Genomic DNA, 24907 nt, shown 5'->3' on the forward strand with positions numbered 1-24907 from the left:
ATGAGGTGGTTAGTGAGATAAGGTTAAATTAGCTGGAGTAAACACCATTAAAGAATCTATGTGTGAAGAGTGTATTTACCAAATGAACGAAGTTATTATACATCAGACTGTCTCAAAACTATCAGAGGGAAACATAACAAATGAAATTAATTTACAAAAGATTTTTGTTTTATGTGTATGAGTGTGGTGCCTGCACTGCATACATGCTTGTGGAGGCCAGAAGAGGGTGCCAGATCACTTGGAATAGTTGTAGGCCACCATGTGGGTGCTGGGAACCCAGGTCCTCTGCAAGAGCATTAGGTGCTAGAGTACTAACTGCTGAGCCCTGCTTTTGACGAGGGACCTCTTGTAGCCCACCCTGGCCTTGAGCACACTGTTTGGCTGAGATGACCTTGAGTTCCTGATTCTCCTGCTTCCACTTTCCAAGCACTAGAATTTCAAGCATCTGCCACCACAGCCTGCTGTGATGTGCTTTCGTGTGTGTGTGTGTGTGTGTGTGTGTGTGTGTGTGTGTGTGAAGGCTAGGGGTCAGTACTGGTGCCCTGCACTATCACGCTCCACCTATCTTTCCAGACACGGGCACTCACTGGACCTGGAACTCCAGAGATCTGCTTGCTTTACTTTGTCCTGCCAGTGCTTGGGTTACAGAAGTAGGGGGCCATGCCCAGTCTTTTTGTGGGTGCTGGAGATCAGAACTAGGTTCTGATTGAGCTATATGGCCAGCTGGTCCCTGGGATTTTTTTTTTAGTAAGATGTTTTAATTATCTGACTAATATATTTACAGTATTATCATTTACACAACACTATACAGTGTATTGTTTTCACTAAGTGTTTAAAATATGTGTATTTCACATTTAAAACATTTTTAGCTGCAACTAGCCACGTTTCAAGTGGTGAAAGTGGTCACATGTGGCGAATGACCATATTTAGTCTGACTTGGACCCAGATTTAGTCTTAGGGATGCTCCTAGTGTCAAAGTGTAAAGAAAAGAAAAACTAAAAGTATTTTTTTTTTAAACTCATAGTGGGCACCCACCTGTTTGGAAGATTAGAACATGGGGCCAAGAAGATGACTCAGTTGGCAAAAGGCTTCCATGCAAGCATGAAGACCTGAGTCTGTCCTAGAACCCACATAAATGCCAGGGGCCTGTAATCCAGACCCTGGGGAATCAGAGACAGGAGGATCTCTGGGGCTTCCTGGCTAGCCATTCTAACCTAGTCATTGAGAGACCCTGCCTTAACAAACAGAGTGAAGGGGCTCTGGTTAACAGCACCTGCTGCTCTTGTAGAGGACCTGATTTGGTTCCTAGCACCCATGTGGCAGTTTGGTACAGTCTGTCACTCCAATTCTGGGAGATCCAGCACCCTCTTCTGGTCTTCATGGGCACCAGGCACTCACTCACATGCAGGCAAAACACTCGTACACAGAAAATTAAAACTAAATACGTCTTAAACAAAATTAAGTGGTTGGACTAAGGAGATGGCTTATTATGTAAAATGCTTGCTGTGTAAGTGGGAAGGTCTGAGTTGGGATCCTAGCACCCAGGAAAAGCCAGGCATGTTTGTAACCCAGCACTTGTGAGGTGAAAAAAGGCAGATGCTCAGGCTTCACTGATCAGCCGGGCAGCCTAGCCAATGAGTGAGAGACCCCGTGCTAGAATTAGCAAAGAAGGCAGAGAGGGCCAGGGAGAGAGCTTGCAGGGGCCAGCACGTGTTAAGCCTGACAATCTAAATTCAGTTTATGAAACCCACATGGTAGAAAGAGAATTGTGGCAAACTGTTCCTGGTCTGTGTATGTGCGAGCCTGTGCATATGCACGTGTGTGCACATACACACCTATTCACACAAGCAGAGAGCCTCTTGCCTCCATATGCACACAGATGAGGAAACAAGGTGTCTTAACGCCTAAAACCACACTATTAAAATTTTGTTTCAATTTAATTTGTTATTAGAAATACTGATGGGAGAATCCCTAGAGAGCTACAGCCAGTTTGATTCTGGAGTGAGTTAGCACCTAGCTTTTGATCTTTTTTTTTTGTTTTGACAAGCATTTTAGCAGCTGTACATTTTGTTGCTCCTGAAATGGGGATTTTAAATTCCCTGCAGCCCTGACAATCCTGGAGTCCCCTTACTCTGAGAGTGAACTTTCTTCCAGTCTTTAAGAGTGTCCAGAATCCTCTGACCTTGGATCCCTGTTCAGGTGCCAGCCAGTGGCTGGCTGCTTTGCTTTTCTGATCTTCAGGTTGAACCCCAATATCAGTCTCTGGCTTTTATTATTCGTGCTATGTTTGAGTTTAAATGTAGTGATATTTCATTTGTATTTTAATAAATAAAGTTTTCCTGAAGATCAGAGAGTAAAACAGTCCCACTGGTCAGCCATACAGACCAGGCAGTGGTGGCACACACTTTTAATCCCAGTTGCCACACTAGTTCACTAATGAAGCCAAGCAGTAGAGCGCACGCCTTTAATCCCAGCACTAGAGAGGAATATAAGACAGGAGGAGACAGGTCTTAGCTCAGTCTCGTTCTGAGAATTTGTGGAGGCAGAATCGCCATTTCAGTCTTAGGAGGCCTGGGCCTCAAGGGCATGTGGTTTCCCATGTGTGGCCTCATCATAGGAACAGGTTCCACAGGCATTATGCCAGGAGGAGGCGAGCCCCCTGGGTGCTTGCATTATACCAGAGTGAGGAGGACCCGGGAGATGGGGCAGGTAGGATGGTGACCCCTTCAGGAGGAGGAGCAGAGAGTGGAGCTGGAGGTCTCCTCCCTTGCTGTGGTGCAGCCACTGTTTCATCGGATGTCTTTCACATTCCTGTTGTTTCCCATGGCTGCAGTGTCCTCCTCACAGACCGAGTCATGGGTAAGATACACGCTGTGTAATCACAGTAAGACCCCTGCTGCCCTGCCAGATTCCAGTTCCCCCCCTTTTTAAGACAGGGTCTCATTGTATAGTCCAGGCTGGTCCTGAAGTCACAGCGATCTGAGTGCTGGGATTAAAGGTGTGCCCCCCTCCCCTCTCTAGCCTCTAGCAGGCTTCTTAAGATGCTATTTTGCTGCTTTTGAACATAGTGATTTTTTTAGAGTTAGATAAGGGTCAGCATTATGGGATAATCAAAGCTAAGAGCAGATGTGGGGTAGGAAAAATGTAGACCACGTTTGAAGGATGTTAACTAGGCTGGGGATAGCTTGGTAGGTGAAAGTGATTGCTGCACAAGTGTGAGGACCTGGCTTCTAATCCCTAAAACCCACATAAAAACTGGACCTGTAGGGCCTGGATAGGTGGTTCAGCAGTTAAGAGCATTTGTTCTCACAGAGGATCTGGGTTTGGGTCCCAGCACCCAAATGATGGCTCACAACTAGCTGTAATTCCAGTTCCAGAGAATCCAACACCCTCTTCCGGCTTCCTTGGGCACCGTACACCTGAGGTGCTCAGACATACATGCAGGCAAACTACTCATACACATCAAATAAATCTTTTTTAAAAAAGTCTTAAAAACTGGTCATGTAGTGTAAGTGTCTACATTTTGAGGAGATGGGAGTGGATACAGAAAATCTCAGAAGCTTAGGGCCATTAGCCCGGCATAGAGAGTGGAAAGACATCTCAAACTAAGATGATTTCTGTGTGGATACTGTGGCACACACACATGTGTGAATGTGTATGCACACATCTCTCTCTCTCTCTCTCTCTCTCTCTCTCTCTCACACACACACACACACACACGCACAAATGGTGAACTGTCCAATCTGGTCATAATTTAGGGTATGGAGTAAGGACTGTTTGGTGGAAAAGTGAAGCGCTTATTCTAACTCCGCCCGCATTCCTGCTCTGAAGCAGGCCATACACTGAACACACAGATGGTAGCAGACGTCATGTCTTTCACCTAGAAAATCATGTTCTGCATAGAAATGGCAGAAGGAGACACAGAGGACAGAACATGAGGAGACATGGAATTCCTAGTGGGCACTCAGTAGGAGTCTCCTTTTCCGATGTGCTGAGGCTTGAACCCAGGATCTTATACTTGCTAGGTAAGCTGGTAATGCTGAGCTAAACCCAAGCCCGACTCCAGGTAACAGTTTTCTTATTACCAACTACCTGGCAATGTGTTGTGTACCATGGTTCGGATTCCTAACTTTCACACCGTTTCCAAATGTTACCCACTATTTTCCTGACATTTGTAGTGCATACTCTTCGCTGTGTAGAATGATGTCCTTGTTTGGGACAAGAGCACTCTAGCTTTACCTGTCAATCACAAAGGGCAAACATTTCATCTGCTTATGGATATATAAAGCAGCCCATTCATTCACACTATGGTGAGTGTGTGTGCGTGTGTGTACACGTGTGCTATGGTGCACATGTGGCGGTCAGAAGACAACTTATAGGAGTCAGTTTTGTCCTTCCACCACGTAGGTCCAGGGAATCAAACGCCCATCTTGGCAGCCTGCACATTTACCCAGTGCTTGCTGGCCCCACCACTACAGTTCTGACTTCTGCGTAGCACCCAAGGAATTGTGAGATTAATAAGGTAGTCATGGCATGTGTAGCTGGTGCTCTTGACCACTGAGCCATCTCTCCAGCCAGTATCTATTGGTTTTTTTGAAACAGGGTGTCACTATGTAGCTCCCACTGGCCTTGGATTTACAGAGTGTGCTGGGATTAAAGCTATGGACCACCAGCAACAGTACACTGTCTAATTTCTTCAGCTTACGTTTATAATTTGGTATGAAGAATCAATAATACTATGTGAGTTATAATATACTTACTACCTTGTACATCTGTAAAGAAGGCAGAACTTTATTATATACTTTATTTAATACTTATTTCTGGCATGTGCTAGGCACTTGTTAGACATCTGTAGGACATTCGGATGGGTAGTGCTTGAATGTGCCAGCTGCACTGAAAAGGCAACAGAGTTGGGCACAGTGGTATGTGCCCGCAGTCCTAACTATGGGAAGCTGAGGCAGGAGACTCATGAGCTTGATGGGCAATGCGAAATATCTGTGTGGGGAGAATAGAGAATATAATACTAAGTCAGGGGTGGTGAATTATGGCTGTAGGACTAATCTGGCCTGATGCCCCATTCTGCTCCTCACTCATGCCCACCCTTACTATTCTGATAGCTTTGTTTGGTAGTACTAGGGGTTATTAAACCCATGGCCATTGCCAGGGGCATGCTAGGCAAGTGCTCTGCAGCTCAGTACATTCCCCGTTGTTCTGGTTTTGATAAATAAAGTTTTGCTATAACATAACAGGCTCATACAGGGTTTCTCTCTGTAACAGTCCTGGCTGTCCTAGAACTCGCTTGGTAGACCAGGCTTCGAACTCACTGAGATCCATTCACCTATCTCTGCCTCCCAAGTGCTGGGATAAAAGGTATATGCCACCACCACCTGGTGACAATATTATTTGATATTAAAAGCCTAAAGTATTTCTGAACATTTACATAAAGATGCTAACTCTTACCTTAAACATCTATTCTTAAATTCACAGTGTCACTGTTTGGAAATGACATGTGTAAATTATGTTTAGAAGTTGGTTATTTGGTAGATAACTAAAAATTTCAATTACTTGTTCTTAAGATTTGAGATCTTTGATTAAAAAAAATAACATCATTATGAGCTGGAGAGATGGCTCAGAGGTTAAAGCACTCATGTGAGTACACACAGACAGACAGACAGACAGACAGACACATACCCCTTCAAAAAAAAAAAACTAAGAAAAAAGGTGTAGGCCTTTCATCCTAGCACTTGGAAGGCAGATCTCTGTGAGTTCAAGGTCAGTCTAGTCTACATAGCAAGTTTCAGCCCAGCCAGGGCTACAGTGGGAGAGCCTGTCTACAAAAACACATAGGGTTTCTGTACTCCTGTGTGCTCTTTGTTAGTAAAATATAGATGTAATTTATATTTGGAAATTTTGTTCATATTCATAGGATATAAAATGTTAATAAATTAGTAAGTATAATAAAATATCACAGTTTAATATAATCTTAATTATCACAAGAAAACAACACATGAAACTGTATGGAAAATAACACCAATAACAAAAACTCAACAACATATAAAAGCTAGTTTAAACTGTACGGAAAATAACATCAATAACATGAATTACAACATCAAAAGACTAATAAATAATACCTGGTTCTGTCTCTGTTAAAGCCACAAGACTTTGTAACTTGGCTGGGAATTAGACTGAGTCACCATGCCTTTCCTTCGTAATCAGTTTTGTTTTGAGTGTCTTGGGGTGTCTGAAGGATACCGGGGTTGACTGGTCGGTCTCAGATTCTTGGGCCCAAGTGATGCTGTCTTAGCCTGGCTCAGGACCTGTGGCTCTGGCTTTGTGGGCCTGGAGTGTTGTCCTCTTCTCTTCCTCTTCTGGAACTGTGCCTCTCATGACCCTTTGCTTCCTGTTTGTGAGATTTCTTCCTCCTGTGAGTACTCTTCCTCTCCGACTCCCTGCTTCTCTTGGAGGAGCGGTGTGGGCTAGAGTAGGAGGCCCTTGGCTTGCTGTAGTATTCCTCATGGTGGTCCTTCCTCTCGCTCCTGTCTGAGGAGGTCTTACCAGAGCAGCCAGCCCCAGCTGGAGACAGGTAGGGGTCTCTGTTAGCTTCTCGAAATTCATTGTTGGGGTTTCTGAACACATGGAGAAAGTTGCAGTGCTTTCCTTTGGGACACTTTTGCATTTCAAATAAACCACAGATTGCAATTTTCCACCGGGTCACTGGGCAGAATTCACACTGGAGCTGTCGTCCTGCGTACCATCTTCCATTAAAGAGAGAGAGGGCTGCTTGGCATTCTTCTTCAGACTGGTACTGAACATACACATTGCCCCGCAGATGAGGTTCCAAGTTGCAGCTCACCTTGAACTGAATCACTTTGCCCACGTTCTTGAACTCGGGCAGCACATCATAGTAGAAGTCCAGGAACTGCTGGTAGGTCTCCTCTTCGCTGTACTCCAGGCTGGCGTCCGAGTCATAGTCGTCCCTTCTGCACTGCTCCATTCCGAAGGTCGTAAACATGCTCTTCACCAGGAGCGTGGGACTTGACGTGGGGAAGTCATGCTTCCGTGAACACCTGTTACCGAATCGGCACGCTCCCGTTTTACTGTAGAAGGGACAACTCGCTCTGTATTTCTCCAGTCTTAATTCTTTGGGTGGTTCTGGGTTCTGCCAAGTGCCATCATTTTCAGCCTGGTCCAGCATCTTCTGCACCGCTTCCTCTCTTTCTCTCTTTTTTTGTAGCTTCTGCTCCTCCTCTTCTCTCTGTTTTTTCTGTTTTTCTTCCCATTCCAACTTTATCTGTCTCTCCTGTTCTTCCCTCTGTTTTCTGGCAGCTTCTTCCTTTTCCTTCTTTATTCTGAATTCTTCTTGTGCCTTCTCCTCCCTAAGCAGCCACTCTTCATGTAATTTCTGTCGCTCCATCTCCAATCTCTCTGTAAGTTGGTCATCAGCAGAAACATCATCGTCCTCCTCCGGGGGGGCTGCAAGGTCCCTCAATCGAGCCATATCCTGCCTACGTTTCTTGCGTTTCTCCTTCTTAAGGGCAGCCCTGTATTTTTTATGGCCAAGTTTTTCAGGAAACACAGTCTCATGGGTTGCCATCTTACCACAGAGCACAGATCCCTTCCCAGATCTCGCGATAATTATCTTTTTCCCGCGCTGTGGATTGAAAAATCTCACCCACTGCTAAATTGTTCTGCTTTTTAAAGCTGCCTTTCTGAACAGCGAATACAAGCTGGCACTGTCAGGCTCAACTGACTTTTTTTTTTCCTCACCAGACTAGAGAATTGAGCTGTCTGAGTCACAGCCGTGAGCGCAGTGCACCAGTAGGTCTGTGCGCATGCTCGCAGGTGTCATAGGCCGGCTGGTGGATTGGAATGCGCAGCCCTGCGGCACGCTTCCCTGTGTTTACTTCCGGCTTGTTGAGTCTCCGCCCCCCCCCCGGGGGTTGCTCCCTCCTGTTCGTGAGCCTGGGTGCCGCAGCTCACCCTCTGGACTCCTTTATGTGGGTGTGCTGATAGAAATGAAGGTCTCATGTTTGTTTGGCAAGGGCTTTAGCAACTTAGCCCTCTCTCCAGCCCGATTCCCTTCTAGAATGGTTTTTTAGCATCGAATGCGTTTTGTTATTTGCAAAACAGTTTGCATTTAATGTGTAATGTTGTGTCTTGGGATAGTCACCAGAGAAGACTGCTCGAACATGGGTTTAAGTTTTTATGACAGTTTTTCCGTATAGCCCTGGCTGTCTTGGAATTCTTTCTGGTTCTGTAGACCAGGCTGTTCTCAAACTCACAGAGATCTGTCTGCCACTGTGTTGGAAGCAAGAAGATAGATACTTGTAGTATAGGAAAAGTTGTATTTTACTATGCAGACTGCCATCGCATAAGGTTCGCATTCTAAATTCCTAACGGTGTCCCCAGAAGCACAAAAGCCATATCCTGGATTGACATACGTTAGTTGACAAAAACAGCCAGAAGCCACTCTACAGAAACCAAAAAACAAGGTTAGTACATTTAGAGACTTTCCCATAACTAAGAACTTGGAAGGATTAGTTATTTGTTTTCATTTTTGGCAGGTGGTGCTGTCTACATGTTGAGTTTACAGCCTGAATGACACTTCCATCATGGAGTCAGTTGTGCTAAGGTCTGGGGCCTGTTACAGTAGACTTTACTGTTGCTGTATGGTTTGGATAATATAATAAAACATCGATAAAATATGCAAGTTAATTATTTGAGATAGGGTCTCTTTTTTAATTTTTTAAATTTATTTTTGTTCATTTTTTAAAATTGAGACAGTGTTTCTCAGTGTAACAGCTCTGTCTGTCCTAGAGTTCCCTTTGTAGACCAGGCTGCCCTGGAACTCAGACATATGCCTGCCTCTGCCTCCCCAGTGCTGGGATTAAAGGTGTGCGCCACCACCATTGGTGGGTTTCATTCTTCTTTTTTTTTTTTAATATTTATTTATTTATTAGGTATACATTATTCTGTTTGCTTGTATGCCTGCAGGGCAGAAGAGGGCACCAGACCTCATTACAGATGGTTGTGGGGAATTGAACTCAGGACCTTTGGAAGAGCAGGCAATGCTCTTAACCACTGAGCCATCTCTCCAGCCCGGTGGGTTTCCTTCTTTACAGCAAGATGTCCTGGGACTCACTGGGAAGTCCAGGCAGGCCTTGAACTTGCAATGATTTGCTTGCATCTGTCTTTTGAGGGTCGGCGTGACACAATGTCCTGATCTAAATATGGATTTATAAATCGAAGAGGGCACACCTTTAGGTTTTAGCTATAAGCTGTAGTTTCATTTTTCTACTGTAGGTGGCAGTGGAGTATTGGTTTGCTGATATGCTGTAGGACTCCAGACACATAATGCTTAAATGTTTTCTTTTTCTGGAATGTTCTAGTTGGAAAAATGCTTTTGCTTGCTATTCAACATTAAGAATTTTGTGTGCAAAAAGAAATCTAAACATTTGGCTTTGTATTTTGAAATTAGAAATGATTTTTAAAATAAATTTTGTTTCAATGGGACTGTAGAGATGGCTCATTGGTTGAGAGCTCTTATTTCGAGCGGGGTGGTGGTAATGCCTGGCTTTACAAGCACGTGACAAGTACATGCCCACATACAGATTAATAAATTAATGTAGTAGAATTTTATTATTTAAAGTGGGGAGTGCAGTGGTGTTAGTGCATGGCTTTAATCCCAGCTCTTGAGAGGCTGAGACAGGTGGATCTCTGTGAGTTCCAGGCCAGCCTGGTCTACAGGGTGAGTTCCAGGTCAGTCAGGGCTACACAGAGAAACCCTGTCTTGAAAAACAAAAAGCAAAACTAAACAAAACAATGAAAAAAAAAACTCTTGTTGCTCTTCAGGAAGATCTATTTTTTATTCCCAGCACTCAGATGGTGCGCAATCATCTGAACCGAAGTTTTAGGGGAACAGAGTCCTTCTGGCATCCCCCAAATGGCACACATACACACACACGGGCAAACATTCATACACGTGAAATAAACATCTAAAAACTAAAAAGCAATTGTTCCAACTAATTCTTTCATTTAAAAAAAATTGCAGAAAATTTTGTATAGCCAGACATAGTGTCTGTACATGTCTGCAGTGTCAGGACTGGGTGGTGGAAGAGGGGGATTGGGAGATCAGGTCATCTTTGACTACAGTCTGTGCTCTCTGATACTTTTTCTGGAACAGAAAAAAAAAATACCATCACCAAAATGACAACAATAAAATCCAAGCAATTTTGGAGAAGTAACAGAGTCTACATTGGGATCCGCAGGCAGCAGGAAGAGGATGACTTTGGATTTGAAATGGGCTTTTTGTAAAACCTCAGAGCCCACCCCAGTGACTCACTTCCTCTGACATGGTCACACCTCCTAATTCTTTCAGATAGCGCCACTCCCTGATGACCAAGTATTGAAATTTGTGAGCCTATGGGGCCATTCCCATTTAGACCACCACATCACTCAAGTCCATGTTCTAAAGGCTTGCACCCCAGTCTGATGGGCTGTCAGAGGAGGTGGGCATGCTTGATAATATGGGGCCTAGTTGAAAGAAGCTTCTTTTCAACACTTGGTATGCACACTCTCTCCTCTCTCTCTCTCTTTTCTCCCTCTCCCTTTCTCTTTTCTCTTTCTTCCTTCTCTCCCCCTCTCTCTTTCTCTCTCCTCCCACTCTCCCTTCCCTCCTTGCTTGACTATCTTTCATATATTCTGTAGTTTTTTTTTTTCCCCCTGGTTTTCAAAGACAGTGTTTCTCTGTTTAGCTCTGGCTGTTCTGGAACTCAACTTGCTCTGTAGACCAGGTTGGCCTCAAACTCACAGAGATCCTTCTGTCTCTGTCTCTGCTGGGATTAAAGGCCTGCGCCATCACTCCTGGCAACATGTTTGAATGTTTTGTCTGACTGTATGTATATGTGCCATATGTGTGCCCTTAGAAGCCAGGAGAGGGTGTCAGATCTCCTAGAACTGAAGTTGCAGATGGATGTGAACCGCCATGTGGGTGCAGAAATCAAGAAGAGTAAGTTCTCCTAACCACTGAATCATCCCTCCAATTCTTTAATAGTCCTTTTAGATCTCTTAAAGTCAACAATAGGGTTGAAGAGATGCTTTTCTATGTTTTTATGTTTAAAAACTCTGCAGCGACCCATGCAAATGATGTGAACGACAGGTGTCAGTGTGATACATTGCCCTAGTTTTGCCCTCTAAGGGCAGAATTGGGCACTTAGAACAGAGGCTGGATGGCAAAGTCTAAAATATTCATGTCTGGCCTTTTTATAGAAAAAAATGCCCAGAGCCTGCTAAGAATCTTGCAGTTTGAATATACCTCAGTGTGTTGGCAATTCTACTGTTAATAGGCATCCTGGTTTTGCCTGTACGAGTAGAAGACCTTATATTTTTCTTTCTTTCTTTTTTTTTTTTTTTTTGTTTTTTTGAGACAGGGTTTCTCTGTGGCTTTGGAGCCTGTCCTGGATCTAGCTCTGTAGACCAGGCTGGCCTCGAACTCACAGAGATCCGCCTGCCTCTGCCTCCCAAGTGGATTGGATTAAAGGCGTGCGCCACCACCGCCTGCCGACCTTATATTTTTCAAGACAGGATTTTGTTATGTGTCCCAAGATGGCCTTCCCCTTGCTCTGTCATACACACACACACACACTCACACACACGCACACACACACACAGACACACACACACACACCTCACAGGATGAACCTCAGCTTTAGGGTTGATGGGCTCCAGCCACGCTGCCATATCTGACTCATATCATACTCATATCATACTCATATTTGTATGCTCAAATTTGAGCTGTTGTTTTCTCATATTTCTTTTATTGAGCATAAAACCATTTTTGTGTGTTCGTAGAATAGTTTGATGAATGGTACAGCTGATGGTGGCTCTGTGTGCTTCATGATGGACAGACTGTAACATGGTACCTGTGCCTTCAGGTCTGTTTCTTTTGAATTGTTTTCATAATGAAGTAGTTTTCTTAGCAGCTGCAAAGAAGGTAATTAGATAAATTTATATATCCTCCCTAAAGAGAGATTTTCTTGTTTTCCCACGATGCTGTGGATCTAACCCAGGGCCTCCTGCATGTGAGGTACATGCTCTACTACTGAGCTATACCCCAGAGCTCCCAGATTCTATACTTTCCTATCCTTGTCAGACTTTCAAGGTCTTCCTTGTTGCCTGTTTTTGTAGGTTTGCTCTATTCCCAGGTCTACAAACACCTCCAGTGCCTGTCTTGCTTGTCTCTGAATTACTATTGTAGAAAGTCGGAGTTTCTCTTAGTCCCATCATGTGTTGTACCCCCACCCCCACCCCATGCACACAGGGTTTCTCTGTGTAACAAACAGCTCTGGCTGGTCCTGGACTCACTCTGTAGACCAGGCTGGGCTTGAACTTAGAGATCCACCTGCCTCTGCCTCCCAAGTGTTGGAATTAAAGGCATATGTCACCATTGCTTGGCAGTTCTTATTATTGTTATTATTAGTAGGAGGAGGAGGAGGAAGAAGAGGAGAGTAGTCATTTTGAGACAAGTCTCGCTATGTAGCCCAAGCTAGTTTGAAATTGTAGTCCTCCTGCCTCAGCCTCTAGAAGACATGAACCACCAGACCCAGCTTCTCCTAGTTCTTTAATGGTTGTTTTAATTCTGCCAGTATACTCAGTACACACATACACATAAAATGAAATAAACATAAAGGACATAAATACTAATTCATGTTCTTTAGTTTATACACACAAATCAAGTATTCTCTCTCGAAGTCTAGAAGTACTGTTGACAGTACTGTAGTACTTTTAAAAATGAAGGCGGTTAGGAAGATTCTCTTTCTTATTTAGTAATTATTGTCGGAGACTTTTCTACCTTTAAATGTCCTAGTTAGCAAAGATGTTCATTTGGAGCTTAGAGCTTGCACAGTGGCTCACACTGTAATTCCAGCTTCGCCGTAGTACTTGGGAGGAGTAGCAGGTGGAGCTCAAGGCCATCCTGGCTTACAAGAAACCCTGTTTCAAAGAACAATGTCAGGCAAAGCAAGTAAAGGCATTTGCTACAAATCCTGCTGATCTGAATCTATAGAACCCTTCCTGTAAATTGTCCTCTGGCCTCTATGCGCCTGTATGCGCAAGTTTCTGCCCCACCCACAGGTCCCAAATAAACACACCAAAGCTTATATTGTTGTTTGTTGGATAGCTCAGGCTTATTACTAATTAGCTCTTACAACTTAAATTAACCCATTTCTGTTAATGTATATATTGCCACGTGACTTGTGGCTTTACCTGTCCTCCAGCATGTCTTGCTCTCTCTGTCTTTTCCTAGTGACTCTTCCAGCTCTGCCCTTCTTCATCCCAGCATCCTTAGTTAGGTTGTCCTGCCTATACTGCCTGCCTGGCTACCAGCCAATCAGCTTTTTATTAACAATGAAAGCACTACATATTTACAGTGTACAAAGATTGTTCCACAGCACATGCACAAGCAAAATTAAATGTGAATTAAAAAAAAAAACCTATGTTATATCAAATGTGGTTACCTACAACTGTAATTCTAACAGTTGGGAGATGGAGGCCCAGGACCAGGAGTTCAGAGTTACCCTCAGCTATGTAGCTAATTCAGGGCCAGCTTGGGCTGCATGAGACCTTGATTCAAGCAACAATACAAAAATAAATGACCTTAGCTGCTGGCCAGAAATACAGTGTCTCCTTTAGGAGAGATCAGCTGAGGACAGGCACATCTGGAGGAGAACGTTAGAATCAAATTCATTGAATTACAGTTGACTTTATTTTTCATGATGTCTAGGTTAACTGTGAATTAGTTTTAGAATGACTAAAATTATAAATCATTTTGTTGAATAACAGTGTAATTTAATATAATCCTAATGTAATGTTCTGTAATTAGACTTAGGTAATGTGGAAGACAGCAATTTCAAGATATCTAGCCTTGGGAACTTGCTGAAGCAGATATTAAGCTGCTGTTCCTTTTTTTTTTTTTTAAGCTTTATTTTGTGTTCGTTGGTGTTTTGCCTGCATGCATGCCTGTGTGAGGGTGTTTGATACCCTGGAACTGGAGTTACAGACAGGTGTGAGCCGCCATGTGGGTGCTGGGAATTGAACTGGGGTCCTCTGGAAGAGCAGCCAGTGCTCTTAACTGAGCCATCTCTCTACCCCTTAAGCTGTTCTTTTAGATATTTACAATGTTGAGATGGGAAAGCTGGTCTGACTAGCGGAGTGGAAGACAGAAGCTACCACCTTTTTTCATTATTAAGTGCAAAGTTCCTTCAACATTCTGTTTGGTTAGAGATAGTCATTCGTAAACCTAAAGGTGTATGGCTCAGAACTGGAGTGTTCCTTTTAATCACGTGACAAACAAAATATGGGCTATTTCATTCATTCTTGAATACAAAATTGTGCTAAGTGTGTTAGTCAAATCCTTGTCACGGTCTTGTGGGATAATCTTTTTTGTATACTGTGAAGAAGCGTTACTCTGATTGGCTGTTGAAAAGCTGAGTGGCCCACAGGTAGGCAGGATTTCTAGGCACAGAGGATGCCGGGATAAAGGATGGAGACTGGAGGAGACATGAAGGAAGCAGGAAAGCAAGGTGGACAATATGTAGATGAGGTAAATAAGCCTTGGGCAGCACACAGATGAATAGAAATGGTTAATCTAAGTTATAAGAACTAGTTAGAAACAAGCCCAAGCTATCGGCCAAACTTTCATAATTAATAAATCTTCATGTAGTGAATTGGGAGCTGGCTGGTGGAGTGGAGAAAGACTCACTGCATCTCTGTGATGAAATACCAGAGACAAACAAGGAAAGTGGGTTTGTTTGGGCATCGGGTTTCAGAGTTTTCAGTTCTTGGTTGCTTTCAGATTTGATACAAGATTGAATGTCACAGTGGTGGGAACATATGGTATAGCATCATAGCTCATCTTGTGTTGGACTAGGGTATAGTAGTAGGAACGGCGGGGCTGCATTCCCAGCACCCCAGCCGCCTGGCTAGCTTATGTCCCGAAATAACAACATACAAATTGTATTCATTTAAACACTGCTTGGCCCTTTAACTCTAGCCCTTACTGGCTAATTCTGATATCCCGATCAACCCATCTCTAATAATCTGTGAACACCAGTCTTACCGGGAAAGATTCTAGCCTACGTCCATCCTGGGTTGGAGCTTCATCGCGTGTGCCCCCGAGAGCTGAGCATGGCGTCTCTGTCTGAGGCGTCTTACCTCACTTCCTCTTCCTCCCAGAATTCTGTTCTGTTTACTCCTCCCACCTATCCTCTAACCAATAAAATGGGCCAGGGCAGTTCCTTTATTAGCCAATGACCTTCCTCCATCACTAGGGGCTGAGAAAGAGGACAAGATACACTTTGAAAAGGCATGGCTCAAGTGAGCTTCTTTCTCTTACCCTGTCTCATGTCTTTTTTTGAAATTTATTTTATTTTATGCGCATTGGTGTTTTGCCTGCATGTATATCTGTTTGAAGGTGTTAGATGCCCTAGACCTTGGGATATAGACAATTCCATGTCGGTGGTGGGAATTGAATGCAGGTCCTCTGAAAGAACAGTCAGTTTTCTTAACAGCTGAGCCATCTCTCCATCAGCCTTTCTCATGTCTCAATAGCCCATTTAACTATGATCTCATGAAATATTTGATGAGATTAGTGTCCTTAGGATTTATTCTCTTTCAAAATAATTTATTTTATGTTTAATTGTATGTATATTGTGTCTCTGTGTGTATGGGTATGTGCATATGTGTGCAGGTGCCCATAGATGCTAGAAGCACTGGGTCACTCTGGAACTGGAGTTACCGTGGTTGTCAGCTGTCTGATGTGGACTGGGGACTGAACTCAGGTTCTCTGAAGAGCAGTACATGTTCTTAACTACCCAACCGTTTTTCTAGCACCCTTTCCCTTCTTAATAGTGCCAACAGCTGGAAAAAAAAAGCCTTTTGTTGGTGTATTTCATATGTAGACTATAATAGTATATGTTAGGGTATATACTAAAGACCAGTATGGTACTGTGTCTTTAACAAAGAGTCCACAGTGTACTAGAACACATGAAGTGATGCAAATGGTAAGAATTGAAATCACAATAAAAAGCCTAACAAGTGAGTCGTAGGTTATAGCAACATTTAGGTTGGACTTCTGGACTAATGAGATGTTCAGTAGGTAATAATAGTGCTTGTCTGAGTTTGATCCCACAGACCCACAGAGTGTAGGAGAAAACCAGTTCCTGCAAGTTACTCTCTGACCTCCACACGCGCATGCGTGTACATTCACAAAATATAAAACAATTTTTATAATTATCTTTTTGAGGCCGGTCAGTGGTGGTGCACGCCTTTAATCCCAGCATTTGAGAAGTAGAGATAGGCAGACCTCTGTGAATTCGAGGCCAGCCTGGTCTACAGAGCGAGTTCCTGGACAGCCAGGGCTACACAGAGAAACCCTGTCTCAAAAAACCAAAAAAAAAAAAATCTTTTTGGGGGTGTACATGGCTTTACCCACAGAACCATTTTATTGGCCCTAAATTTTTAAATTTTTATCTTTGTTTGTGTGTATATTACATGTGTTTGCATATGTGTGTGTGTGAATATCATAGCACATACATGGAGGGTAGAGGACAGCCTCAAGTGTTGGTCCAGGTCTTCTACCTTGTTTGAGACAGGGTCTCACTCCTGCATGCTTCCAAGGGTTCTCCTGCCTTTGCCTTCTGTCTCACCACACGCTACTTGGGTGCTGTGGTTTGAACCTGTTTGTTTTGTTTTTTTGTTTGTTTGTTTGTTTGTTTGGATTTTTCAAGACAGGGTTTCTCCGTAGCTTTTGGTTCCTGTCCTGGAACTAGCTCTTGTAGACCAGGCTGGCCTCGAACTCACAAAGATCCGCCTGCCTCTGCCTCCCAAGTGCTGGGATTAAAGGCGTGCACCACCACCGCCTGGCTTTGAACCTGTTTTTACACCTGTGTAGCAAGCATTTTACTCACCGGCTCTCTGTCCTTGAAGATGAAACTTTGGGACACTTGTGTGCCGTGGTAGCTGATAGAGGTCTCTATCATTCTGTTTTTATCAATAAAGACTTGGGAGCCAGATTCTGGGGTGAAAACCTGCTAACTCAGAGAGGCAGGGAAAGCACCCGACCGCTTCTTCCCCTGCCTTCCTCCCAGAAAGAGGCCTTTCTCCTATGTTTTCTCAAGCAAAGCTCCTCCAACCAGATATCCCTCCCTTCTCCTTCCTCTGTGTGTGTCTCTCTACCCTCCTGACTTCCTCTTATTCTATGGTTGTTTCCTGTCAATTGGTCGCTTGTGCCTCCTCTTGACATAAGGTTGACTTTATTTAATCCTCTTTATAGTAATCAAGCAGAAGGCTTGATTAGAGGTGTGTGCTAGGACTGAGCCACACCACAGCTAGACACAGGTTTTTCCAGTAAATAATGCAATCTCGGGGATTCACAGTGTGATCAAATGTCCTGCAACAGAGGTCAGAGGAGAACTTTCTGGAGTAGATTCTCTCCTTTACCTTTATATAGGTTCTGGTCAGGTCATCAGGCATGGGCAGCAAGTGCTTTTACTTGCTGAGCTGGCTTATTGGTTCCTGACGACAAAATTTGACAAAATAGGAGGTTCTATCTGCATGGGGAACAGCATTAATACTTAAGATGGAATAGTGTAGCGAGCTCAGGGACATCAAGGTCATAATGAAACAAGTAAGATAGGAGTTGCTAAAAGGGATCTGGTTACCGAGGACATTCTACCCATGGCATCTCATTACTGAGGACATTCCACCAATGGCATCTGATTACCGAGGACATTCTACCATAGCATCTGATTACTGAGGACATTCCACCAATGGCATCTGAGGACATTCTTCCAATGGCATCTGATTACCCAGGACACTCTACCAATGGCATCTGATTTCCCAGGACACTCTACCAATGGCATCTGACTATCAAGAACGTTCTACCAGTGACATCTGGGTTTTGTTTTGTGAGGAAGAAGGAGCTAGGGAAAAGTTTAAATTGGGCACGTAGTAAAAATTCACATTTATAAGAGACTTTTTGAGGATCTCTATGAGTTCGAGGCCAGCCTGGTCTATAGAGCAAGTTCCAGGACAGCCAGAGCTGTTATACAGAGAAGGTCTGTCTGGACAAAAAAACAAAACAAAGAGAGAGACTTTTTTGAGTAATGTGAGCCATGACTGTTTTGAACATAGATCCATGGTATTTCAGATGGGTTTACTTACTGCTAGGAGACAGGCTGGCCTACTTACTTCATCATTAAATACGCTTAGATTTAATTCCCAACTTTCTTAGCCAACTATAAAAATTTTTGTCTTAGGAGAAATGGTGACAAGTGGCAGAGGATGCAGTGGTACCCAGTCTGGCTCCTTTTGAGCACCATTACATACATAGCTTACCTTTTGCTACGAGAATGCCTTTTACAGTAATTCTCCAGCTGTGACAGATTCCAGCGTCGGGTGTCTGCCTCAGCCTCCTTGGTCTCGGGAAGCTCATTTTCATGCCCCCTCTGATTTTTAAAGTCAGAAGTATTTTGAAAATCACAATCTTATACTGTAATGGCTTTTGTTGTTGGTGGCAGATTTTTGTCTGATTGTTTTTTTTTTTTAAGATTTATTTATTATGTATACAACATTCTACCTGCATATATGCCTGCACACCAGAAGAGGGTACCAGATTTCATCATAGATGGTTGTTAGCCACCATATGGTTGCTGGGAATTGAACTCAGGACCTCTGGAAGAGCAGCCAGTGCTCTTAACCTCTGAGCCATCTCTCCAGCCCTGTCTGATTGTTTTGAGAGGTCTCTGGAACTCACTCTGTAGACCAGTGTGGCTTCAAACTCACAGAGATCCTCCTGCCTCTGCCTCCCGAGTGCTGGGATTAAGAGTCCACTATCACACATAGTGACTTAAAAAGATTGATTTACTTATATCTGGTGTGTGTAAGTGTGTAAGAGAGTCTATATGTGCCATGTATGTGCAGGTGCTCATAGGAGCCTCAAAGTGTCAGAGTTCTTGGAGCTGGGATAACAGAAGTTGTGAACTGTCTGATATGATACTGGGAACTGAACTCTGGTCTTCTACAAGAGCAGTAAGCACTCTTAACCACTGAGCCATCTCTCTGGTTCCCTGTAATGACTTAAAAATATCAAAACTGGAACTACTGAGGTAGCTCAGCAGGTAAAAGTACTTGCTGTGCAAGCTTGATATCCTGAGTTCCAGCCCAGAACCCATGGAAGAAAGTCAGAAAACGTGGTGGTGTGCATACGTCATACCAGGGCTCCTGCCTGCAGCAAGATGGGAGGTGGAGCCTGCACCAGCTGCCCTGGAGTATCCAGCAGAACAGGGACAAGAGAGCCTTCTCACTGAGGTAGAAGGAGAGAACCAAGTCCCAAGAGTTGTCTTCTGACCTCCATATGTCCACCGTGATGTGTGTGCCCTACCCTCACACTGATAGTAACAGTAAAATTAAAAAGAATAGAAGTGGCCCACAGGTATCAAGGTTGGTTAATATGAATTTACCAGCCCTGCCATTTACCGAGGTCCTGGTGTAAGATAATGGACACTGGCTGCAGTGGGCAGCACAGAGCTGCAGGTGCGGCACAGAAGGCCCCCAACATGGTTTCCTTCTTGTAGTCTGCTGGCTTTGTGCTTCTTCCTGTCCTGCTGTGAGTTTATACTCTTGTCTACCAAATTCACTTAGAACAGATGGTAAATATGTGGAAGTCATGGACTGATTAGTCAGTTTAGGTCTGTGTCTAATTGAGGTAGGCTTAATAATTGCTTTTAGTTTCTTTCTTTTTTAAATTTTTTAAAAATATTTATTTATTATGTATACAATATTCTGTGTGTGTATGCCTGCAGGCCAGAAGAGGGCACCAGACCTCATTACAGATGGTTGTGAGCCACGATGTGGTTGTCGGGAATTGAACTCAGGACCTTTGGAAGAGCAGGCAATGCTCTTAACCACTGAGCCATCTCTCCAGCCCTAGTTTTTCAATTATAAACTGATTGGCCCATTTTTTGAGGTTGGGTCTATTGGTGTGGCTTAGCCAGCCTGGAGCTTTCTGTGTAGCACAGGCTGGTCTGAGTGCTCTCCTCACAGCTGTGAACAGTCTTCAGCGAACAAGTTTGACATTTTTCAGAGTCAGATAATCAGAATGTGTTGGATGCTCTCATGCTGAAGGCTGAAGTGCCGTTCTGAATCGACATTGTTCTTTGTAAAAAGAATAAGCAAACAGTACAGACTGGACATGCTTACGCTTTGGTACTGGTTTGTCCTATTTATTTTGGCTCTGCTACAGAGGTCAGATCTAGAGAGACAACTGTGCCTTGCTCACTTCAAAGATAAGACTAAAATTTGTTGTGGCCAGTGTTTCTTGGTATGCAAACTGATGGACTGTCTTTCTCTCTCCTGATAAGTAAGATCACAGGAGCACATTGATGTTACTTCTTCTTTTTTTTTTTTTTTTTTTTTTTTTGATTTTTCGAGACAGAGTTTCTCCGTAGCTTTTTGGTTCCTGTCCTGGAACTAGCTCTGTAGACCAGGCTGGCCTCGAACCCACAGAGATCCACCTGCCTCTGCCTCCCGAGTGCTGGGATTAAAGGCGTGCGCCACCACCGCCCGGCTGATGTTACTTCTTAAAAAGAGTAAGTAGACTTCTTCTTTTTAGACAGGGTCTCATTATACAGCCTCGGCCGTCCTAGAACTCACAGAGATCTGCCAGCCTTTGCCTGTGAATGCTGGTGTTAAAGAGGTACACCACTGTGCCTGGCTAGACTATTTTTGGCAGCAGTATAGGCCTTTTCCACTATCAATATGCCACTTGTATATTTATTATAATAAGTGAAACTAAGATTGTTGGTCAAAGTCCATGTTCACTTTGAGGTTTACACTTGGTGCTGTACGTTCTGTGGATTTTGTCAGGTGTATGGTGAGGTGTTCCTCCCATAGGATTATACAGGGTAGTCTCACGACCTTCATAATTGGCTGTGCTCTGTGTATGCATCCCCTTCCCTTCCTCCCTCCCCCTCTGCCTTGAAGCCACAGATCTCTTTATTGTCTTCCCGTTTTTACCTTTTCTAGGATGACCTAATAGTTGGAACCGTGCAGTGTGCAGTGTTTTCAGACTGGCTTCTTTCAGTTAGTAATAGTCACTCTGTAGCCTTTAATGCCATGATAGCCCATTTATATTCCATTGTCTGAGAGCTGGGGATTTAGCTCAGTAGTAGAAAGCCTGGGCTTGATCCCAAGAATAAAAACCAAGCAAACAAGTGAACAAACCAATTCCATTCTCTGGCACTAAGACATCTTGGTCTCTTAGAAGTTTTGGTAACCAAGATAAAGCTGTAAGCATTCTTGTGCAGGTTGTGTGTGGACAGGAGTTTCAGCTCATTTGGGTGAATGCCAGGGAAAGCATTGGCTTGAACGGGTGGTCAGAAGCTGCCTTTTGTAAGAAGCTGCCAAACTGTCTTCCAAAGCAGTTGTACTGCTTTTGCAAAGAGAATTTTCATGCCTCCACATTCTCCTCAGCTTTTGGTGGACCTTGTTATGGATCCTGGCCATTGGAGCTTGTGAACTGGTCTTAAATTTTGATTTGATGACTTTTTCTTAGCGTCCTAGAGACTACTTGCCTTTGTGCAATAATTATTTATTTAATATATTTTTTGACACAGATAGTACATTTATTCATTTATCCAGAATAAGGTCTAATTGCAAGTGCCTAAGATGTGAATTTGTATGTGTTTAAATGTGTAATAGTCGGAGTTCTCTAGAGCCACAGAATTTATGGGATGAATCTGTGTGCGTGCGTGTGTGTGTGTGTGTGTGTGTGTGTTTATGGGGTTTATTGGGATAACTTACAGGCTGCAGTCCAGCTAACCCAACAGTGGCTACCTGTGAATGGCAAGTGCAATAATGCATAGTTGTTCAGCCCACAAGGCTGGGCATCTCAGCTGGTCTGTACACGTTGGACTGTACACACTGGTCTGTACACGCTGGACTGTTCACGCTGGTCTGTACACGCTGGACTGTACACGCTGGTCTGTACACGCTGGACTGTACACACTGGTCTGTACACGCTGGACTGTTCACGCTGGTCTGTACACGCTGGACTGTACACGCTGGTCTGTACACGCTGGTCTGTACACGCTGGACGGTACGCGCTGGTCTGTGCGTGCTGGACTGTGCGCGCTGGTCTGTGCACGCTGGACTGTTCACGCTGGTCTGTGCATGCTGGACTGTTCACGCTGGTCTGTGCACGCTGGACTGTACACACTGGTCTGTATGTACACATGTGCACGCTGGACTGTACACATTGGTCTGTACGCGTTGGTCTGTACGCGTTGGTCTGTATGCGTTGGTCTGTACGCGCTGGTCTGTACGCGCTGGACTGTACGCGCTGGTTTGTACACGCTGGTCTGTGCGCGCTGGTCTGTGCGCGCTGGACTGTGCGCGCTGGTCTGTACATGCTGGTCTGTACGTGCACATGTACACACTGGTCTGTGCACGCTGGTCTGTACATGCTAGACTGTACACACTGGACTGTACACGCTGGACTGTACATGCTGGACTGTACATGCTAGACTGTACACGCTGGACTGTACACGCTGGACTGTACACGCTGGACTGTACACGCTGGTCTGTACATGCTGGTCTGTACACACTGGTCTGTACACACTGGTCTGTACACGCTGGTCTGTACACGCTGGACTGTACGCGCTGGTCTGTGCTTGCTGGACTGTGCGCGCTGGTTTGTACGCGCTGGTCTGTGCACGCTGGTCTGTACATGCTGGTCTGTACGTGCACATGTGCACGCTGGACTGTACACGCTGGTCTGTACACGCTGGTCTGTACACACTGGACTGTACACACTGGACTTCTGAGAAGTAGGCTCCAGTGCCAGTGAGGAAATGAATGTGTTGTCAAGGAGAGGGCAAGCCAGTGAAGAAAGAATAGACCTCTGTCTTCCATTGTCCTTATAGAAACTTCCAGCAGCAGGTGTGGTCCAGATTAAGTGTGCCTGCCTTCCTGACTCAAGATTTGGATTAAAGGCGAGTTGTCTTCCTGTGTCAAGCTCTGGAACTTAAGTGTGCCCTCGATTTTTGGGTTGTGGTTTATTCCAGATATAGTCAAGTTGACAACCAAGAATAGCCGTCACAAAATGTTTATGTAGTTTGAAACTATGTACGTGTTATAATTGTAATTATCATCTCAAGTAGACACCAGGTGGAGGGGAGCTAAAGTGACGTGGGCACGAGATTGATCTTCATTAGCATTATAGTGTTTGTGGTAAGAGAGAGGTTCGCTAGAACTGTTGAAGTGGCTCATATTTGACTTGATGTTAGGTAGAATCCAGAGTGTTTTTGAAGTCTGTGTGATATTTGCTTCTGTTACCATAGTCACAGAATTTTATATTTGGTCATGTTAAGTAATAGGTTTGATCATATTCAAGCACATGGGCAGGGTGAGAAGAACTTGGACGTGGGCTGCATTGAGGTTTACAGACTGTATGCTTACGGCATGAATAACGCCTAAAACACCACAGCTTACCATGGTTTGTAAATCACATTGTTTCAGAATGTGTGGTGCTGTGAATGAGAATGGTCCGTAGGCTCCTAGATTGGAATGCTTGGTCCCCAGGGGAGGCGTGTCACTGGGGTGAGATGGAGGTTTCAGAAAGCGCATTCCAAGCCCAGAGTCCCTGCTGCTTCTCCAGCACCATGCCTGCCTGCATGCAGCCATGTTCCTCATCATGATGATAATGGACTGAACCTCTGAAACTGTAAGCAAGCCCCAGCTAAATGCTTTCCTTTATAATAGAGTTGCCATCGCCATGGTGTCTCACCACAGCAATAGAACAGTTATCAAGACATAATGATAGCTCAAAATTCTTTAACATTTATTTTGATTTTATATGCACGGATGCTTTGGCAGTATGTGTGTCCGCAGCACATGCATCTCTGGTGTAGTGTAGGTCAGACATGGGCGTTGCCCCAGACTGGAGTTCCACGCTGTCGTGAGTCATGATGTGGGTGCTGGGCATCAGACCTGGCTCTCTCTTAGCCAGTGCTCTTAAGTTCTGAGCCGCCTCTTCAGCCCCGATAGCTTAAAAAATTTAAATTACAGGATGGGCAAAATGGCTTAGTGGGTAAGAATATTTGCTGTCAAACTTGGTGACCTGAGTTTGCTCCCTGAAGCCCACGTGGTGGCAGGAGGGAACTGATATCCACATACGCACAGACAACAACTAATAAATGTCAAAAATTCTAAAGCTAGTTTATTTGTATTCTTTTAGTTCCTTTGAAATTTATAAAAATTCTCTTTAATTGTGGTTTGTTTGTTTTATTCTCTCATGCACAGTAAGAATATGATATGAGCCTGGAGGTGGTGGCACACGCTTTTACTCCCGGCACTTGGGAGGCAGAGGCAGGCAGATCTCTATGAGTTCAAGGCCAGCCTGGTCTACAGAGTAAGTTCCAGGATAGTCAGACAGCCAGGGCTGTTAAACAGAAAAACCCTGTCGGAAGAAAAAAAAAAGAATACATTATGAGTGGAGTGTGGTGCTATACTGCTGTGCTCCCAGCACTGAGGGAGCAGAGACAGAAGGGTCGGGAGTTCAAGGGAGTTCTAGCCTACTCTGGGATACGTGAGACCTTGTCCCAAAAATGAAAACAAAACAAACCCACTACAATTGGAAAACAAATCTTTCATGGGTATAGTGGTACATCTCTATAAACCCAACATTTATGAGGCTGAGGCAGGAGGATTTCAAGTTTGAGCCAGTCTGAGTTACAGAGTGAGCCTCTTTCAAAATAACAAAACAAAAAGATCGCTGACATACTAGGTCAGCGTCCTGGCTGGTGTTCAACTTGATGCAACCTAAGAATCATCTGGGAGAAGGAACTTCAGT

General features: G+C 44.2%; 2 protein-coding genes across 2 annotated transcripts in view; one reads left to right on the plus strand and one right to left on the minus strand.

The window, feature by feature from the left end:
• Window positions 1–24907, plus strand: part of Commd1 (copper metabolism domain containing 1) — a 105442-nt gene that overhangs the window by 690 nt on the left and 79845 nt on the right. The gene's annotated exons all lie outside the window — the stretch shown is intronic.
• On the minus strand, window positions 5954–7695 carry LOC121459222 (U2 small nuclear ribonucleoprotein auxiliary factor 35 kDa subunit-related protein 1). The gene has a single exon (XM_041668742.1). The coding sequence runs from the start codon at window positions 7592–7594 to the stop codon at window positions 6311–6313; it is 1284 nt and encodes a 427-aa protein (XP_041524676.1). The 5' UTR covers window positions 7595–7695; the 3' UTR covers window positions 5954–6310.

Source organism: Microtus oregoni, unplaced genomic scaffold, assembly GCF_018167655.1.
Source record: "Microtus oregoni isolate MIOR12 unplaced genomic scaffold, Mior012 000019F_ref0000042, whole genome shotgun sequence".
Taxonomy (NCBI): domain Eukaryota; kingdom Metazoa; phylum Chordata; class Mammalia; order Rodentia; family Cricetidae; genus Microtus; species Microtus oregoni.

Coding starts and splice junctions, on each gene's coding strand:
- LOC121459222 (XM_041668742.1), bottom strand. CDS start 7,594: ATGGCAACCCATGAGACTGTGTTTCCTGAAAAACTTGGCCATAAAAAA.